At 51.5% G+C, this 20,639-nt stretch overlaps 1 protein-coding gene and 1 pseudogene across 1 annotated transcript in view; one reads left to right on the top strand and one right to left on the bottom strand.

Moving 5' to 3' along the window:
* Positions 1-6,884: 6,884 nt before the first annotated feature.
* LOC149996962 (ferritin light chain-like) lies at positions 6,885-8,265 on the top strand (annotated as a pseudogene).
* A 4,281-nt stretch (positions 8,266-12,546) lies between these two features.
* MYO18B (myosin XVIIIB) overlaps positions 12,547-20,639 on the bottom strand; it is a 219,806-nt gene continuing 211,713 nt past the window's right edge. The window contains exons 43-44 of the mRNA XM_090257928.1: positions 14,944-16,201; positions 12,547-12,747 (exon numbers count right to left, since the gene is read on the bottom strand). Of these exons, the coding sequence (XP_090114054.1) occupies positions 14,956-16,201 (1,246 nt within the window). The 3' untranslated portion in view covers positions 12,547-12,747; positions 14,944-14,955. The remainder of the gene's footprint in view (positions 12,748-14,943; positions 16,202-20,639) is intronic.

Here is a 20,639-nt window from a genome sequence, read left to right as displayed (position 1 = left end):
CACATTCGGGGGTGGTTTGCGTTGTAGCCATGGAGAAACAAAACACCATGGTAAAATTGTGTTTTTCCTGGGAGTAGGAAGAGGAAACCAGGGAATAATTCTGAGTGGAGGAGCAACTTGATCTGACTTTATTTTTAACCAGGCCGCTCTGACTGCTGGGCTGAGAATAGACAGTTGGGGCCAGAGTGGGGATATGAACTCCAGGTGGGAGGGATCACAACATCCAGGCAAGAGATCTGGTGGCTGTGGTGGAGGACGAGAGAAATGGACCTATCTGGTGGGAGGGTCAGAAGTCGCTCTGATGAGCTGGACAAAGGAGGTAATAGGAGTATAGAGGGAGGAGTCAAGAAGTGTGTGGAAAACACTTGGGAGGGGCCTCTCAGGATGTTTCTGAGCCTTTCCCTTCCCTCGCGGCCCCCCACTGCAGAATGATTCTGAGAGTCAGAGAAGGCAGAAGTTGAAAAGGGCCTCTGCTCCCTCGCTAGAGGCTGGTATTTATGGCATCCCCCAGGTTCAGCAAGGACAGGCCAGCCATGCCCACCCCTCCTCCTAAGCCTCAAGCACGTGAAGAGGATGAGCACAGATCATTAGCATGTGTCCCCAGGTTTTCTGGCAGGTGCTACAGTGTCACAATGGCGCTAATCATTACAAATTGCTACTTAATGAAGTCGTGAGCACAGACATTATTCAATGGGAACGGGTTGCCTGGTGGAGTCAGGCACAGTTGTGATGACGAACCACTTTTTAAATTTTTATTTACTTATTTGGCTGGAGCAGAACCCCCTTTTTCCCCAACATTTGTCAGTTGGGAGCAGAGTTAACTCTGTACCAGTTACCTGTGGCCACAGTGACATTGGTCTACAACAGTAAGTATTTGCTGCTCACGGGCCTGGGGCGGTTAGCTGGGGGCCTTTGCTCTGCCGCTCAAGCTGGGCTTTCTCACCTGCCTGCGTGCGGCAGTCATGGATGCCTTGTTTCTATTTGCTTCAAAAAGAACATCACGTTCAGCTGCAGAGAGTGCAGTCTTGGGACAGCCTCCAGTGGTTGGCACCTTCAGGATCTCCTTCAGCTGTCAAGCCAAGGTCAAGGCTTCTAGGGTAGCCCTCAGACAGTGACTGAACATAGCAGGGCACCGGAGGCTGGCCACTTCTGCCCACTGCGAGGCTCCTAGGAGGGGACATCTGTGCTCCAGAGCCCCCTTTTGGGTTGGCTGAGACTTTATCAGATGTGGGTCATGACCCGAGGGTCTCTGCCCAATCCTGCATCCTCCATCCTTTAACAGTTGTGTGCCTGGCATTGCAGTCGAAAACATTTTCCTGCTCGGCCCTACTTCCTTCCCTTGCTACCTGCCAGTGGAGGATGTCCCTCCAGGAGCATCGTGCGCTCTGAACTCCCTTTATGTGTCTGCTTCCCACATCACTCTGGGGACACACTGGGGGTTGGCTGGCTGGCTGTAGGCTGGTCTTGGAGGGCCCTGGCTAAGATAACTGGGGTGCGCTGGCTGGGCTCCATGTGTCTTATCCATCGTCAGGTCAGAATAGGCATATTTCCATGACGATGACAGAGGCACAGGAGAGCAGGCAGAAACATGCGAGACCTCTTGTTATAGACTGAATAAGCACCAGCCCCTAATGGGACTTTATTTGGAAATAGCGCCTTTAGGGAAGTAACTAAGGTTAAATGAGCTCTTAACGATGAGGTCCTAACCCAATAGGAAGTGTCTTTATAGGAAGAGACACCAGAACACACACACTCACTCTCTCTCTCTCTCTCTCTCTCTCTCTCTCTCTCTCTCTCTCTGGATACACAAGAAGAGATGGTAGCCACCAGAAGAGGGGACCACAGACTGATACCTATCTTGCCAGAACCATGACCTTAGACTTTCTGGATTCTGGAACTGTGAGAAATAAGCTTCTGCTGTTTAAGGCCCCCAATATGTAGTTTTCATAGTGGCAACTCTTGCAGACTTCTGAGACCTAGGCCTGGGACTGGAACACTGTAGCTTCTGTTTCATTCTGTTGTTTAAAAAATAAAGTGCTGCATGGAGTTCCTACTGTGCTTTGCCTGCATGGTAGGAACTCAAGGTCATGTGACAAGGCAAGGGAATGGGGAGAAATGGACTGGGGCCATCACTATGATTTCCACTCTTGTTGCCATTGGGCCAACCATCCCGGTGAAAGGAACGCCAGCTCTGAGCCTTGGCCCAGGTATTTCCTCTTCCTCTATGTCTTTCCTCCTTGTACTTGAATATTTGCATCTTACTCAGCCTCCAAAGGCTCTCCCAAGCCCCCTTCTTCTGTGAAGTCCTTCCTGACCATAGTCACCCATTCCCTGGTCCCCTAGACCCTCTCTGGGCTGGGACTGAGAGTCTTCAATGTGCAGATCAAATGCAAATACAGGGGCAGGTCCACTCAGCTCCAAAGTGAGGTTTAGACAAGTATTTGTGAAATAAAAAAGTGAATAAATAAGCAAAACACAATAAAAGACATAAATGAAAATGGAGATAATGTTTGTACCTACGTCAAAAAAATTAAGGTGAATTCAATAAGACACTCCGTGTTAAGCACGCGACACATTTCCTGGTATATTATGAGTGAATTCAGTCATAAATGCAAGAGCTGAAACAACAATAAGGCTGCTAGAAGAAAAAGATAGGAGAATATCTTGACAACCTTTTCGGCAGGCAACGGTTTCTTAGAAAAGGTTTAAAAAAGCATGAATCACAAAAAGAAAAATAATAAACTGAGCTTCACCAAAAATAAAAACTCCTGCTCATCAAAATATATCTATCTGTATGAAAATAAATAGGCAAGCCACAGGCTGGAAGAAAATATGGCCAAACATATATCTGACAAAGGACTTGCAGCTCGAACATATAAAGAATTCACACAACTTGATAATAGAAAGACAAGCAGTTCAATAAAATAACTTAGACACTTCATTCAAGAATATATGCAAATGGCCAATAAGCACATGAAAATGTTCTCCACATCGTTAGTCATTAGAGAATGCCAGTGGAAATCAAAATGAGATACTGCTGCACACCCACCAAATGGCTATAATTAAAAGAGCAACCCCAGGCAATGCGGGGGAGCGTGTGTGGGAGCTGAGACCCTGCTGGTGGGCATGCAGAATGGCACGATCACTTGGGAAAACAGTTTGCCAATTTTGCAGGAATTAAATAAACATTTACCCTATGACCTAGCAATCCAATTCTAGTATTTATCCCAGAGAAATGAAAATAAATGTCCATAAAAAGCTGTGAATGCAAATGTTGATGGCAGCTCTTATATAACAGCTCTCAAGTGAAAGCAGCCTAAATAGTCACCTACAGGAGAACAGATAACAAAGATTGTGGTATATTGGGACAATGAAATACTACTCAGGAAAATAAAAAGGCCATGAACTACTGAGTTATCCAATAACAGATGAATCTCAAAACCCTTCTGCTGAGTGAAAGAAGTCTACACTCACACACAGAAGTATGTTTTGTGTAATCGCATTTCTATGAAATTCTAAGACAGGCACAACTAACCTATAATGATACAAATCAGGACAATGGTTGCCTGGGGGAGGGGAGAGAGATTTGACCAGAAAGGGTCATGAGGGAACTTTCTGGGGTGACTAAATGTTCTGTTGTAATTGGCATTGGTCAGAATTGATTGAATAGCATACTGTATATTTTTAATTGAATTTATCAGGGTGACATCGGCCCATAAAATCATGTAGGTTTCAAATGTACAACTCAACAAATCCTCCGCACACTGCATCGTGCATACATCGCCCCTCAAAAGGCACTTCCGTCCCCATTCCTCCACCCCACTCTTTGCAAAAAAAAAAAAAAAAAGTCATCAGAATGAAAAGGGAACCCATTGAGTGGGAGAATATACATGACAATCATACATCTGACAAGGGGTTAATTTCCAAAATATAATACTCCTCAACACTGAGAAGACAAACAACACAATTTTAAAAATGGGCAAAGGACCTGAACAGACACTTCTCCAAAGAGGGCATACAGATGGCCAGTAGACATGGAAAAATGCTCAAGTCAGTGATCATCAGAGAAATGAAAAATAAAACCACAATGAGATCAAACAGCACCCTTTAGATCTGAGTATTTCATTGTATGGAAAGTCGATCTCAAATGAGAAATATAAGCTATTGCTATTACTACTGTCATTACTGCTTTTTTTTATGTACCAGATACTGTGGTTGACACTTAAGGGCCTCATACTGGGCTGTAAACACCCTGAGGACAGGTACCTGTCCCTTTTACTCCTCCTGCTTGGTCCCCAGTGTCTAGCACAATGCCTGGGACATAATAGATGCTCTGTAAATGTTTGTTGAGTGAATTCCCAAATGAACAAGCAAGTTTGCAGAGGAGAGAGGAGGTGCAAAAGGAATTTCTAGCTTTGGAAAGCAGAGCCTGGAGAAAGTCCTGATATTTACAGTCCTCAAGCGTCTTAGTTCTGGTTTGCTGGACAAACAGCGGGCTCGGTATCTGTGTATTTATTGTACAAGTCATCCTAGAGGCAGCTTAGGCACTAACTCAGCATCTCAAGGAAACCATTTGCCTTCAGAAAAGATGTAGATGTTCCCCATTCGGCAGACCAGAATGGCTCCACTGGGCTCCCCAAAACAGTCCTGAGGAACATTCTTTTAATTCATGCAGGAAGGCTTTGTAGGTGGAGGCCAGGAGGAGGAGCCAGAGGAAGAAAGAGAAACTGTCATTATTGAGGGTCCACTCTGCACGTGTTCCCCGACCCTGAGCTGAGCCCTTTCACATGCATGGCCTCCTTTATTCACTGTGGTGATGAAGCCAGCAAAGGTCACCGTCTCCATTTCCACAGATGAGAAAACAGGCTCAGGAGTGTCGCAGGTGAGTTACACGCTGCTGGGGTTGGAACTGAAACCAGGCCTGCACACACCTGGTGGAGGTGTGAGTCCAGGGTGTCATCCCAGCTCTGACAGTCACTTGCTGGGTGCCAGGAGTATACCAGCCCCCGAGCCTCGAGCTCCTCATCTGTAACTCAGGGGTCCATGCTTTGCCTTCTCTGCCTCCGCTGGCCACAGCCATGGTGACAACATCCTGAAGATGCAGGTGCTCACTGATTCCTGGTTCCTCCCACCTAGGAAGTGGCAAGGCTGAGAGGAATCCCAGAGGAGGCAGAGATGCAATAACTTTTGCTGTCATCCAGGGCGGCTGGGCACATCACCTGTCAGGAGGCCACCTGCCAGGTCATCCATGAAGGAAATAGGCACTGATTTCTCCATCAAAACCTGCCAGTAGGCGATGCCTTCTGAATCTACCCAGAGGCTCCCATTTCTCACCACCTCCACTGCCACCGCTCTGGTCCACCCCACCTTCACCTTCACCTTGTTGGGTGGCCTTTCAACTGTTCCTTCTCATTCTGCTTTTGTCCCCTAGAGTTCATTCTCTACCTAGCAACCAGACTGACCCTTATCAATCTAAGATCAGACTACACCATAGCTCAGCTCTAACCCCTGCAATGGCTCCAGGGTGACCACCTTGTCCTCATTTGCCGGCAACTTTCCTGGTTTTAGCACTCACAGACCTGTGTCCCCAGAACCCTTTTAGTCTGCGGCAAAATGGGATGACCGATCGTCCTAAATGGCTCCTTAATCTTTCTGTGTTAAAGCCAATACCTTTACAAAGTCCTACACCATCTGGCTCCCGTCAACCCTTGGACCACGTCCACCACCCCTCCCCCACCTCACTCACCCAACTCACGTCATTCACATGCCCACCTCAGGGCCTTTGCACTGGCTGTTCCCTCTGTTTCAAATGCTCTTCCCAAAGTTACGGTCTCGCGCCCCGCATGTCTGTACTTAAATGCCTCTTTATCCAGGAGTCTTCCTCTGCCCACTCTATCTAAATTATCCTCCACACTGCTCCCCTAGACCCCTCCCCTGCTTCACATTTCTACCCCCTGCTTTTCATGACCTAACACTTTGCTTGCATATTTTACTTTTTTTCTTGTTTACCATTTGGCCATATCCCTGAATGAAAGGTAAACTCCCTGAAGGCATGAATGTCTCCTTCACGGCTATGTCTCCGGGGCTCGAATAGTGCCTGACGCATAGCAGGTGCTTTATGAGCACTGGATGTATGAATGAATTTCCTTAGCATCGACCAGGAGTTGGGTCCTCAGTTCACAGGTGGGTGGTGAAGAGCAGTGAGCAGACAAAGAGCTTCAAGTCACGGGTCTCAGGGAGACTGTGGCAGGGCCCCCCAACCCCACTCAGAAACTGGGGAAGGCTGAGAAATGAAGGAAAAAGGCAAGAAGACACAGCCCTTCCTGAGCATCTGCTCCTCAGCCATGGAGAACATCCCTGCCGGCCCCTCCCCCGCCCCTGCCTTCCAAGCCCAGCTGGGACGGAGACCATGGATACCTGCCGCTGCAGAACCACCAGTGGTGAGGATAATTCCAGTCACCTCTCTTTTTCGGGAAAGGACACATTTAAATTCACCTGATGGCATCTCATGGCATGGCAATTTGGTACAAGTCACTCCACTCAGTGGGCATGAAATTGGGCTCCTTCGAAATTGGCGGAGCTGGCTGAGCAACCGTGGAGCCACCCCACCTTTGAGGGAGGTTGCTTGAGTTTGGAGCCCACAGCAGAGCTGAAGCACTATTGGGGCTGGGCCCTCACTCACTGTTGGGGAGCCAAATCCCACCTTCAGCCGCCCCCAGGGCCGGAGGAGCAGGCCGTACGGTGGGAGAAGGCCAGAGTCACCATCTCAGGACAAGCACTGAACTAGGAGTCGGGAGAGCTGAGCTCCGATCCCAGCTCCTTCATCGCTAACTCAGGCATCAGCTGGTCTTCCCGAGCCTCAGTTCACCTCCTTATTACGGGGGATGTCTTCCAAGACCCTCAGAAAGTGCCTGAAACTGCGGATAATACGGATCCCTAAAAATGCTATGATTTTTTTCCCCTATATACATAGCGATGATAAAGTTTAATTTTTAAATTAGTCAGAAGGAGAGATTAACAACAACTGATAGCACCTGAGACCCATTATAACAAGGTACTGCAATGAAAGTTATGTAAATGTGGTCTCTCTCTCTCAACATCTTACTGTACTTGACTCACGCCTCTGTGTGTGGTGTGCGATGGTATCGTGCCTGCGTGACCCAGTGGATGACAGAGGCGTGGTGACATCGCAATAGGCCACTCTAAGGGTGACTGGAACACAAGCGCTGCCATGCCTTGACCATCAATCTGATAACTGAGCCAGTAATGAAGTGACTAGTGAGAGCGGCGGGCATACACCGTGGAGACGCTGGATAAAGGTATGACACACGTCCTGGTGGGACGGAGCGGGCAGGCACGAGATTTCAGCAGACTACCCAGAATGAAGCATAGTGGTGCACTGATTATTTCTGCAATTTTCCATTTAATATTTTTGGACCACAGGTAACTAAAACCTCAAAAAGCAGAACCGTGGATAAGGTGGGGCTCCTGCAGGCCCCGCAGTCCTTGTCTTGGCGCTTTGCAGGCCCAGGCAGGCTCTGACATCCGTCTCCCCTCCCACCCCTGATTGCTTAAGAAGCATCCAAGGCCTAGAGGGGTCTAGTGAACTGCTCAAGGTCACAGCTTAAAAAAATAACAAAGACAGTGCCCTCCACGGTCCTGGGATCTGTCTCTTGCTTCGACAGCATTTGGACGGAACGGAACAGGGACGCGCCTTCTTTGCACTCACCCTGCCACCCTCTGTCCTAGTCCCCACCTTCGGGACCACCCCAGTCATCCTCAATCTCCGAGACCAGCCAACACCATTTATCTGACCTTAAATCTTCAATGCCGAACAACCACGAGCTCCCAAATTCGTCAGAACTACTCCACCAAGGGGGAGGCCGCCCTCAACCGCCCGGTCACCCAGCACGAGCGGGCTTCCGACACCTACCTTTCTCGGGGCTTCTATTTAGACCTGGACGATGTGGCTCTGCAGGGTGTGGGCCGCTTCTTCCGAGAGTCAGCCGAGGAGCAGCGCGAGGGTGCCAAGTGTCTCTTAAAGCTGCAGAGCCAGCGCGGTGGCCCGTCCTCTCCCAGGACGTGCCGAAGCCTCCCCAAGAGGAGTGGGGTAACACCCAGGATGCCACAGAAGCCGCCTTGGCCGTGGAGAAGAACCTTCTGGATCTGGCTGACCCGGGCTCTGCCTGCACAGACCCTCAGCTCTGCGACTTCCTGGAGAAGCTCTTCCTGGATGAGCAGGTGAAGCTCATCACGAAGATGTAGGACACCTGACTGGCACCCACGCTGGGCTGGGCCAGTCTCTCTCTGAAAGGCTCCCCCTCGAGCAGGACTAGGAGCCCTTGGAGCCCACAGGCCTTTGAGGGGCCCCTGTGCATTTTCCCTGGTATCCAGCTTTTGCCTGAGTCTCTCCCTGAAACCACTAGGCACCCTTTTAACCAGCCTGGAGCCCTCTCCCATGTATTGGAGCAAATGGAAACAATAAAGCTTTTTTGCAGAAAACAAAACAAAACAAAACAAAAAAAGACAGGCATAAACCCAAGCCGATTCCTAGAGACAGGGCCCCATTACCTCGCATAGAGGGCTGGCAGACCTGGCTCTGTTTGACCAAAGGGAGATGGCAAAGATGAAGGCCGGCTGCACCAGCTGACCTTGGAGTAAAGAAAGCACAGCTTGTGCAGCCAAGCTTGGCCCTTGGTGTTATTTACCAGAATGCCTGGGTCGTCCACCTTCTTGTCCTCCTTGAACGTCAATGCCTGAGTTGGGGGGAGCATCCTCAACCTCTCCTCTCCTCGTGTTTACCTTCTGCCCATTCCTTTGTCCATTCCCCTCTCCCCATGCAATGAACTGCTATTTATTTGATTGGTTGGAGCCAGTCATATTCACTGGACTCAGTTTACCAGGGGGCGAGGCCACTGTGCCTTTAAGCATTGCATCCCCCAGAGCACTTCCATCTCTTGCTGCAGACCCACCCTCCACACACATGCTGGGGACAAGGTCAGATGAAGATCTCTGTCTCCCCCACTGTCTGCAGCCAGCCTGGCAGGAAGATGGTGACCCTAGACAGGGAGATGGAGAAGCCACTCCCTGAGCTCTGCACGCTGAAGGCTAGCGCTGGGAGCTCGGAGGAGGGATTCTGGGTCTTCGTGCTAGTTACTCAGCAGCATTGGGAGCCGTCGTTAATTTCCCTGGCTGGAATGCACATGGTGAGTGATAGAGCCGTGGATCCCCGACACCTGCCTCTCAGAAGTGCTGTTTGAATACCACCAAGCGCCGTGCCTCAGTCCTTGCAGGTACACAAGGAGTGGGAGCTGTGATGGTTCTAAACGAAGGGTGACAGGGTTACTGTCTCATTTGTTACCGGGGCTGCTGCTTAGAATCTGTCACTGTTTGCCCACATGGACGGGTAAATAAGCAACTGGGCCTGGGGGTGGGAATGGCCCAGGCACCCATCACCTCCTGCAAACAATCGTAGGAGCTTGGCCAGGGTGTTAATCACACCCAGAGCCCACCACGGGCATAGCTGACACCTGGCTACAATGTTTCCCCAACCTGGCCTTCCCATGTACAATCATCAGGATCAGGAAAGAATGTAAGAGCTCAGACCTCAGCCCTGAGCCAGGAGACTAGGCTGGGTCTCTGCTGGCCTGGGGAGGGCTGCGGGCAGGGCTGGGGTGGTGCAGATTGCAGGAGGATGGCCTGCAGGTGGGGCATCAGGGCGCAGGGCCATGGCCAAGTTTATTGCCTGTCTCCTCCAGTAACCTCTAGGCTCCATAAAGTCATCCTATCCTCAGCTTTCTCTTCAGTGCCTTCCGCAGTGCCAGTGACGGGAGGCGACAAGGCCCGTAAATACTTATGAATGAATAAATGTTCATTGAGTTCTAAACTCAGGTCTGTCTTTGAGTGTCTTTGGACAAATCTTTTTCCCTCTCTGAGGCTTGATGTCGTTACCTGCATAATTAGGCATGCTGTTTAAAAATGGCCTTGGGGCCTGAGAGCAAGAGGAAACATCTGGCGTGGCTATTGGATCCATGACTTCGGACATGCTCACCTTTGAAATCACTTGGGTGACGTCAGCCGGGAAGCCACAGCAGGGCACGGCAGGCAGTGGGAGCCTCCGACTTGGCCATTGAGGAGCAGTGTTTCTGCACCCAAAGATCATGGGAGCCACAGTTTACTGCAGGCTGTCTGCATGCCAGGCTCTGTGCTGTGTGCTCCGTGGACGTTTGATCCCCCACAGGATGCTGGGGGGCTGGGATGAGCCTTGGACCTATTGTACAGATGAGTGGAGGAAGGCTCAGAAAGAAGTGAACTGACTGAGCTCACAGAGGGAGGGGGTAGCAGAGCCCAGGACACGAGCCATTTTGATACCGTGGTAACAGAAGCCCCAGAAGCAAAGGCACAGGGTCCTGGGCTGGGAACAATGCTGATGTGACACCAGGGTCCACTGTGGAGTTTCTGTAGTCAGCTGGCAGGGAGGCACACCTCTGTGGGTCAGGGCCTCCTGCAGCAGGTTGGTGAATGTGAGGGGCAGGGGGACGGGTGTCATGTTCTAGGACATTCAATTGCCTCTCAATGAGCATCCCTGAGATTTCTCTTTCCTGCTGAACAATGAGGAAAGCTTTGCTGTTATTATCTGGGCTAAAGCTCTGTGGATGTATCGCTTGCTCATCGTTGGAGGATAATATGACAGGTTTCTTCCTTTACGAAAATGTACTTTATAAAATCAACACCCGGTAACTCTTTAACAGGGAACTCACACAATAACTTCATCTTTATTTTTCTTTCTAGACTTCTCACCCTCTGACAACATACTTATTTTCTTGCTTATTATCTATCTCCCCAGCTAGGATGTTCACTCCAGAAAAGAGGGGGGTTCTGCCCACTCACCAGTTTGGGGAACAGTGACTGGCACGTAGCAGGTGCTCAATAAACATGATCTACACGAGGAACACTGCCAGCACAGAAGAAGACTCATGGAAACTCACAGGCCTAAGATCTAAAGATATCTGCAAATCTCCAACGCCAGGGAGGCAGTGGAAAGATGGCCTGGCTTCCGGAGTTGCTTTTGTTTGGGGATCAAGCTGGCAGCTTGGGACATATTTATCCAATCACTACATCAATAATAATAGTTGTTAGTAAGTTAAATCACCACCTATTTTTGCATAGCATGAACTATGGACTGAATTGTGACTCCTACACAATTCGTATGCTGAAGCCCTAACACCCAGTACACTTCAGAATGAGACTGCATTTGGAGATAGAGCCTTTAAAGAGATGATTAAATTAAAATGAGGCTATTAGGATGGGCCCTCATCCAGTCTGCATCCTTAGATGAAGAGAAAATTGGGACATGCAGAGAGATCCCGGGAATGTGTGAGGACAGAGGAAAGAAAGGCCATGAGAGGACACAGGGAGAAGGTGGCCATTTGCAAGCCAAGGAGAGAGGCTTCAGCAGAAGTCAGACCTGCTGACACCCAATCCTGGACTTCAGCCTCCAGAACCGTGAGAAAACAGCTTTCTGTTGTTGAACCGCTCAGTCTGTGGTCTTTTGTTATGGCAGCCCTAGCAAACTAATACAGCATACCGCTCTCCTTGAACAGCATGCTATGTTCCTCGAGGAGCATCAGCTCATAGATTCACCAAGTGGGCGCATGCTCCTGCATCTGAGAAAACACAGCCCACTGTCCACCGACTCGCTCCACCAGGAAGCAGGAAGAGGTGAGGTCTTCCCTATGTGGGATCCCTGAATTTCCTCCTGCCCACCTCTCCTCCCCTTCCCATTACGACCCACAGCCTCTGGCAAGGATGGCCAGAACTGAGACCTCCCCTATTTGGCAAGTTCCAGCTGGTAAGTTGTTGTGGGTCGAAGTGTGTCCCTCAAGCTTCCAAAAAAAAAAAAAAAAAAAAAAAAAAAAAATCCTAACCCCCAGTAGCTCAGAATGTGATCAATAAACAGCCGATAGTTTTTCTGTTACTAATACTTCAAGGATCTTTGAACAAGCAGGTATCCAAGCTACAGATGTGCCTGTGTGTGTGGCAGGGCTATGTATGTCAGTAGGTGTATGAAAGGCTAGGAGCAGATATGCATACATTCTTGAATGTTGATATGAGCAGACATTCATAGGGATGTCAATGTGTCACATGCATTCAGTGTGTGTAGGTTCATTAATTTGCTCATAGATTCTTTCATTCATTCATCAAAATTTCTCGGATGCTTGCCCACACATATACACACAATGCAGAAGATAAACAGATGAGGGAAATATGATAGAGGGAATTCAGGGACGATGGAGAAGTTATTTCAGTTTGACTTATCAGGGAAGACTTCTTGGAGGAGGTGACACTTGTGTCGAACCTGGCCAAATGAAGAGACGGAGCAAGACCATTGCATATAGACATATAGGGAGAGAAATAACAGTATGTCATCCAAAACTACGGAGTCTGGGTTGGTTCCGTTCATCAGAACCTTTCTACCCCCAGCTGCATCCCATCAACCCTCAGAGTCCCAGGGAACAGGAACACAGAGCAGAGAAAAGGCACAGATGCCAAGGAGCCAACACTTTATTTTGTGCAGACCAAAGCACACTGAGAGCCCCATACCCCATAGGATAGGCCTCTGCTGGGCCCGCCTCGCCTCTTGAGGGTGACCACGCTGGCTGTATTGGGGCTGAGGGCCCCTGGAGGGGCCAGGTCTGTCTCTCTCTGTGGAGTCAGAAGTCTTCGAGGGCACTGCATCTCAGGAGGCTGCAAAAAAGTGAAAGTCAAGAGCTGATAAACGGAACACAGGAAGTAGGGCGAGGCCCTCGCAGCCTGTATTCCCAGGTGGCATTCCTGCAGCGATGCCACCAAGAGGAATGAAGACGTGTGGGTGGCAGGCGGGAAACAGGTGGAGGGAGACAGGGACAGGGTTCCTGAAGATCAAAACTTCCCCGAGCAGGGCGACCTGACATTAGGTCAGCCACTGTGGGGCGGGGCTCTGGCCTCGGGACCTCTCACGTTCTCACCCAACTCACGACGTTACGTATCTGCTGGGTATTGTGATCTCCACTCCCCAGCTGAGAACAGATGCTCAGCACAGTCACGTCGCTGGCCCCAGGTCTCATGGGCAGGGATGGGAAGCACTGAGCTTGTCTGGCTCCGAATCCCATCATACGTGGGCGTCATGGGAACGGGGCTGTACTGTTTAGTTCAAGCCTCCAGCAGGGACATCAGGGCAGAGGTCCGTGCTTAGGCAGGTGCTCTGTGGTCACAGGGAGCATCGCTGGGAGGAGGGGAAGGGAACTTGAGTTTAACCAGAAACGGCAGAGACAAGATGTTCTGTTTCGACTTCTGCTGAGGGCTGCTCCCCTTATGGACGCGTGCCCTTTACTTGGCCTTTGAAACTGTGCTCCGTGTCCCCGAGAGCATAATAATGTAAATGGATATCAGATCTCTCCTTGGTAATTGAGAGCAGAGAGAAGGCCATGTAAAGTCAAATTAATTTGCTCGGAAACATCCGAGACCATCTCCATGGAAGGGGCAATGGCTTTTTGATGGGCTGACGGTGCCCCTCAAGGCAGCAGGTCTCTAGCAACGGAGGGGCGTGCGTGGCTTGTTCTGGTGCAGGATGCCTCTGGGGGGGCGGGCTAGGGGCTGAGGAAAGGCCCTGGCTGAGTGCCCATCCGCAGCCTCCGCCTGGAGCAGCTGTGAGTTCCGAGATTTGATAAGGGGGAGATGAATGTGGCTGTGGATTATCATTGGTCTGTGGGTTTGCACTGTGTCTGAACCTTGTGGGGAGGTTCTTACTCCTCCTCCACTGGCGCCCATCCTGCCCTGAGAGGCCGTGAAGTGCCCCGAGGTTTAAACAGGACCTTGGAGGTGTGTCATGGGGCCCCTGCCTCTGGGCAGACAGCGAGGACCTGGGAGTCAGGGTGGCCGGGTTGAGCAGTCCCGCTGACAGACCTTAATCCTGAGGTCTCCTCATGGGCTCGACAGTGAGGTTGGCATCCACGAGTCCCCATACCCTTGTTATATGATGGATGGTGAGGTTGACCTCCTTTGGGGGTTAAGGGAGGCAACCTCTGTCAAGATCCAGCTGCATCAAGATGGCTGGGCTTACTCAGGAAGACGCCTGGATACGGACCCCAGGAAATCATGAGATAAGAGCAGCGATCGTGGAGTTTGGAATCCCAGCCCTGCCTGGGTGATTTGGTACAAGTGGCTTAACCTCTTTGATTCTCAGTGTGTCAACCTGTAAAATGGGAATAAATACTAGCAGCCACCTGCTGGGGTTATCGTAGGTACTAAACGACTACCTGATATATACGCTCAATAAAAGGAAGCCATTATTCACAATTAATTCCTCTTCCTGCCTGTCTTCCATTGAAGTGCCAGGATCAGGACTGGGAGGAGGAGAGAAGGCAGAAAGATGTGCCGCTGCTCCCGCAGGGCTGCTCTGTGACCTCCGCACGAGTCCCCTCCCCACTCCGCCCTCCCCCATGGGCCTCAGTTCCTCTCTGGATGTTGAATGCAGGAGTTGGCCTCTGCGTCCTCAAGTCCTCTTTCACCCTGGCCGGACCCTACCACCAAGGATCGCCGATCATGTTGGGACAGAACGAACTCCCAGCTCCTCCAGCTTTGGGAGGAGTGGAGCCCTGGAAAGAAAGCAAGGCAAGGGATGGAGGGACGACTTTAAAAGTCCAGCTCCTTCTTGAGTGTTGCCCCCAGGACCCTGTCACTCTCTGATGTGCCTGCGTTTTCAAGAGCGAAGAAACAGGTGGCACGAAGCAGAGGGCCTCTGATAAACTGAAGCCTCAAAAAACCCTCATCCACTAGAGAAACCAGGCACAGCATTAAGAGCAGGAGCAGCAAGAAACTGCCTCTAGGTTGTCAGGGTGGCTGTCGGGCCGACCCATGGTCTTGTCTTCTTCCCCCAAGACACCCCCAGCCTGTAACTTTTACCTGAGCCGGTTCCTACTTCTGGAGGTATTTCTTCATTATACTCTCCACGTCCCCGCCTTTCCCCGCTGTCCCAGCCTCGCTGCTGTTGGGGGGCGTTTGCTCACCGCCGTCACCCTCCAGCCGTGGGATTCTCGGCCGACTCTTGATGCTGTCGGCGCTTTTGAAGGATACCACGGAGCTGGAGGAGGACGACGAGTCGGAGAGGTGAGCGGGGTCCTCCTGGGACTCCGGGCTCTTTTTCAAAATGGTCTTGATCCCTGAGACAAAGGTCCGGTCGGCCTCTTCAGTCTCAAAGTGGACGCCTGGGTGCTGGGAACTGTCTTGCCTGTCTTTGGCCGCTCTGGCCGAGGACCGCGAAGTCTCGGGCTTTCGGATGGCCGGAAGGAAGTCATCGAAATCCACTTTGGTCTTGCGTTCATAGTTGAGGCTTGGGAGTTTCCAGCTGAACGGGTCGCTGTCTAGCGGTTCCCCCATTAGGTGGGTGAACTGGCGATTCTGGAAGACAAGCGACTCCTTCCCGAGATCTGGACAGCCCGCGTCGTCCAGGGAAGACTCTAGACAGCGCCTCCGAGGACGCAGTGTGGGAGACAAGAATGTGTCCCTGGGCACGGTGGGGGAGCTCAGAGTTCTCCCCGAGCCTGGCCCTGATTCTAAGAGGGACTCGCAGGAACTGAACCTGCTCTTCAGCTTCTCGGGGAGCAGCGGGGCGGCCTCCCCGCTCTGGGAAGAGATGCATTTCAGGCTGGTGGACCGCAGGAGACCAGCTGATGCGCCTGCCGGGTCCTCTGTTTCTAGGAAGGACTTCGCCCCAGACCTCAGAGAGAGGTGTCCCTCATCACTGCCTGCCCTGGCCCGCCTCAGCGCGGACGCCCCGGTGGTCTGGTAGATGGGGACAGTGGGCCAGTCCCCCAGGCCCAGCGGTGACCCCTGGCCTCTCTGAGCCCTCTTCCTCTGGAGTCCTTCCACGAACTCTGACAGGGCCGCAGAAGGACTCGGCAGCTTTTCCCTAGACACCGGGGACATGTCTCTCCTCCAAGAAGATGGTGAAGAAGACAGAGTGCCTAATCTCTCGGTGGGCTTTCTCTGGATGTCACAGCCTTCACCATCCCCCAAATGGCAGTACTTTTGCCGGCAGAGGGAAAGGGGAGAAAGGGGAGAAAGGGGCTTGTCCCCCGTGGTCTTGCTGGGGACATCCCGGGCTCTGCTCAGTGCAGGTGTCCGCTGGGTCCTTTGGGCATCGCCAGCCTCCTCGTTCATCCTGTGCCAACAAGAAAGATGCAGTTGGTAGGAATCGCGCACTTCATATAATCTGTGCAATTGGCGTGAGAGCCACTAAGCACAGGCACTAATATTGTTTTTCTTTGGAAATGCCATCCCCACCACATTCTCAAATGAACCATATGATTTAATGCGCAAATTCAAGCCATGTAAATGATTTCTTGTTGCTCTCTGAAATGCAATTTCTGTCTATAATTAAACCCAGCTAAGTACATTAGAGAGATTAAAACTGCAGCCAGGATGAATGACTTAGATTTATGAGGCATCATATCTGACATGATGGGACCCCCCCATCCCAGAGCCTACTGTGATAAAAGTCATTGGCTCCAGGGAGACACAAGGGGGACCTGCAGGAGGTGAGTTATTTATTTAGGGACAAGCCCAGAGGACAGTCCCAGCAGAAGGGCTTCTGAAGGTCAACGACCCAAATAAGCGCCTCGATGGGAGGCTCTGTGACACCCCCAATTGTTTCATGGGCGGGGGTGAGGGTAAAAATGGGAAGGATGCACACGAAATCCCCATGAAACCAGCCCACATACGGGAGGACAGACAGTTTCTAGTCTGGCAGGACACCAGGCTCAGCTTCCATGCAGAGTCATTTTGTAGCAGCTGAGCCGAAAACACTTCTCTTCTGAAAAGGAGCCTGGACTGTATGATGAAGGGTGTCGCTTAAAAGAGAGGGACTGGAGCCCACCAACCATTCCTTTATTAAATAAAAACGATTGGCCCTTCCTGTAAGACAAACGACACCATGCCCACCCACCAGCCACGTCAGGAGTTATGAAAAAGCAATAGGGTGCCGGATGTCAGAGTCTGGGCACAGCAGGCCAAGCCAGGACCTGGGGACTGAATGAGGCTGGGGGCGACGTGTGTGCAGGTTTCTGGTCATAGTCCCCTTCTCTGCCTTGTGGCTCTAACTATAATGACAGAAGTCAGCCCTCCCCCCACAAAGGTGGCTGGGATTCTGGTCAAGATTCTCAGGAAGGTCTCTCACTCACCATTTTGATGTCACCACTCCCACCCCATGATCCCAGAGGACAGGGCAATGGCCCAAAGGCTTTTGAGTCTGGGAAGGATGCCAAGCCAATGGCCCCTGGATGTGATGCCCAGAGAGGAAAGGGGGTACCCATAAATAGGGGGTCAGGGTATTTTCCAAGGACATGGGTAGAGACCAGAGCTTCAACCACCCACATGCCTCTCTCTTCTGGGCAGGTGGGAGCCTCCCCGACCCAGGACCCACAGCACTGACATTCTGCTACAGGGTTTGATGAGTGACAGGCACAGGGCTGGCTCTGCTTGTCAGCCTCTTCTTATTCCCAAGGTCAGCTAGGTGGAGGGTCACTGTCATGGTGTGGGGTGTTGGGGAAACACAGGGTCAAGGTCATGGTGGGTAGATGAACCACCTCCATCACCCACTCCCCCTCACTATCCTCAGTCCTTCTCCTGCCAGGTCAGGGTCCCTACCCCCCTCCCAACTTCCTGCCTCCAGTTGGCCTCCTGCCTGCCTGCTCCAGCCACACCAGCCCCCAGGACGGGCCACACCCCTCCTGCCTGGGTTTCCCCCTTGCTGATCTCTCCAGCCCTGCTGCACCTGCTCCCACACTGGTCAGCACGCACACCTCACGGGGAAGTCACAGGAGTGAGAGTAATGCCGTGGGCACCGTGCCTGGTGCCTGGCCCCTCAAGGAATGGTTACCAGTCATGATGAATAATTAATAACCAATAATTAATGGCTGTGAATAATTAACGGGTCGTCATAGTCACTATTACTACTAATAATCTCTGAATCTCCTGAGCCTGGCCCACCCCTGGACTCCAGGAAAGCCTCAGCTGAAGTTCCAAGAGGGACAAACAGAGAACGGGTGGCCTGGCGTCTCATCACTCCTGGGAAGGGCTGGCCCAGGTGTTGAAACAAAAGCCACACAATTGGCCTGGAGCAGCGGCTGCCTTTCCCACTTCTTAGCTGTCAGCGTCCATCTCTGCTGCACCTGGAGCCGGGCCGGCAACGGAGCTGAAGGGCTCCTTTATGATCACCTGAAGCTGTGTTTTTTAACATCATTGCTTTGGAATCGTTCCCCTAATACACGGCAAGATGGCATTCTCACTCATTTCTTTTTTTAAATAAACAGCTTGGAGCTGCCAGGGGCAGTGGGCTGCCACAGAGCTGACAGAAGTCATTTCCATCCTGTCTTGGCCCCTGCAGGGAGCTGGGGATGATGAATGTCTCTTGGGTGCTCAGTCTCATCCGTCGCCTGCCACGTGGGATGGCGGCATCGAGGACACCTGTCGCAGAATTGCTTGGGACTTAGCCATCCTGCTCGCCCCAGCTCCTACCTCTAGCATTGGCTGTGAAGTCCAAGACACGGCATGAAGAATGGAAGAGAAGAAACATTCCAGGAGGAACAGGAGGAGAAGGAGGAGCAGGAGGAGGAGCAGGAGGAGAAGCAGGAGGAGGAGAAGGAGCATCTACCTTCTTCATCTTCAACCAAAAGGTGGGCTAGGGTGGGATAAGCTACCCACAGCTCATGAGTGAGGTCTGGTGGCCCCAGCCTGTAGGTGCTCATGTGCAGGGCAGAAGGCACAGGCTTGTTAAGACCAAGCCGCAGGGACCCCCAGCTCTGCCAGACTGGGGAAGGTCTGACCATCTTCCCAGAGACCCAGCAGTAGCAACACCTTCTACAAGGTGTGCAAGCCCCAATGTCCCAGCACAGCCATGTAGGCCCCTGCCTGGCTGTCACCAGACTGTAATCACTGAGCTCTACTGAGGGGCACAAGGGCCTAATGTCTTGGGGGGTAGAGTGGGCTGAGCCCCACCTTTCAAGAGTTGTCTGGTGCCTTCATAGCCTCAGTTGGTGGGCTTGAAACAGAAACAGAAGCTGAGCAGGGCAGACTCCTGGGAGGCTGGAGAGGAGAGAGTGTGGGGGTGGCGGGGAGGGAGAGAGGAAAAGGGTGGGAGGGAGGCGGGAGAAGATAAGAAGGAAGGAAGTCTCGGCTGAGTGCTACCTCCTGGGTTTATCATTCAGAAACCCACCCATGTCTCTGCGGCATCTTTTTCTATTCCCTGTCTACACTACCACGCAAAGTAAGAAGTGCCTTGTGCCCACTCCTCTCTTCGTGGAGACCACAGATTTACATCTGTATTCAGACGACCTCTTGCAGGCTTTATAGGGAGCGTTCCAGTCCTTCTGTGTGAGACAGGGTGGTCCTCTATTTCTGTCCCAGCTTTGGACATTTCCAACACACCTACTGTCTTCTGCCAGGGGCCTGGGCAGGCTCGTGCTCTTCAGCCGTCCTCAGTGGACGGCTTGGCTCAGAAGGAACTCCCCTCCATTGATCCCGTGTGATGGATGGTGGGTGGATAATCAAGATGTCACGGCGCCTGCCTCCCAGAGCCTTGGCCAAGGGGAGGGAAGACAGATCGGAGGCTCTTGGAGCTGCCGGGAGACAGGTGGGGACAAATGCCAGCATGGCAATGTGATTCTCTAAGGAGAGACTCCAGAAATACCTTGGGAACGTCTGCTGCCTGCCCTTTAGTCTGTCCAAAAGGGAACAGCCTCCTAGCATGCCCACTGGCATCCCTGAGGTCCAGCCACAGTGGTGCCCAGCGGTCCACAACTGAGCAGAGAGGGTAGCTGATGGTCACCATGATAGCTGCCCCTGGCTGAGCATCTGCTGCATGCCAGGCACTGTGCTGGGTCCCACACATACAAGGAGCAACAACCTGATGAGCCTCCACCTCTCTTGCAATCTTTATGGCAACCCTGGAGGTAGGGATCATGACCCTGAGGCACAGGGAAGTGGGTGACCTCCACAAGCACACAGGTGGAAGTGACAAAGGCAGGTTACCTGACCCCACAGCCAGCACCTCTGTTCTCTGTAAACTTCCTCTGAGCCCTGTGATGTGATTCAGGGTTCACAACACTTCCTTGTCCAGGTCACATGTCACTTGGCCTTGTCTGTTTCTGCCACTTACTAGCCCCATGACCTTGGGAGTCGCCTAACTTCTCTTGGCCTCAGTTTCCTTAGTGGTAAAGTAGGAGAAACCCATCTGGCAGTGTTGTGGATATTTGAACTCCAAGAGGGCAGGGGTTCCTATACTATGCTAGTGCATAGAACAGTGTCCTGGCACATAGTAGGTGCTCAGTAAACACGTATTGGAAAATAAGTGATTGCTGAGCTCTCTGCACATAGTAAGCACTCAACAAACACATGTTGAACAAATGAGTGAAGTGCCATAGTATGTTCTTAGTAAATACATGTGGACTGAGTGAATGAACCCTGACCCCTGTAGCACATAGTAGGCACTCAATAAGTATGTGTTGGATGAGTGAGTGAAGCTCCAGTGTCTGCCATACACTAGGTATCCAACAGATGTTTATAAGTGAATTGATGAACATATATGAAAACTCTATAGAAGT

Source organism: Furipterus horrens, unplaced genomic scaffold (genome assembly GCF_987537825.1).
Source record: "Furipterus horrens unplaced genomic scaffold, mFurHor1.1.pri manual_scaffold_11, whole genome shotgun sequence".
Classification (NCBI taxonomy): Eukaryota; Metazoa; Chordata; class Mammalia; order Chiroptera; family Furipteridae; genus Furipterus; species Furipterus horrens.
The sequence above is the reverse complement of the archived record's forward strand: the minus strand, read 5'-3'. Positions and strand labels throughout refer to the sequence as shown.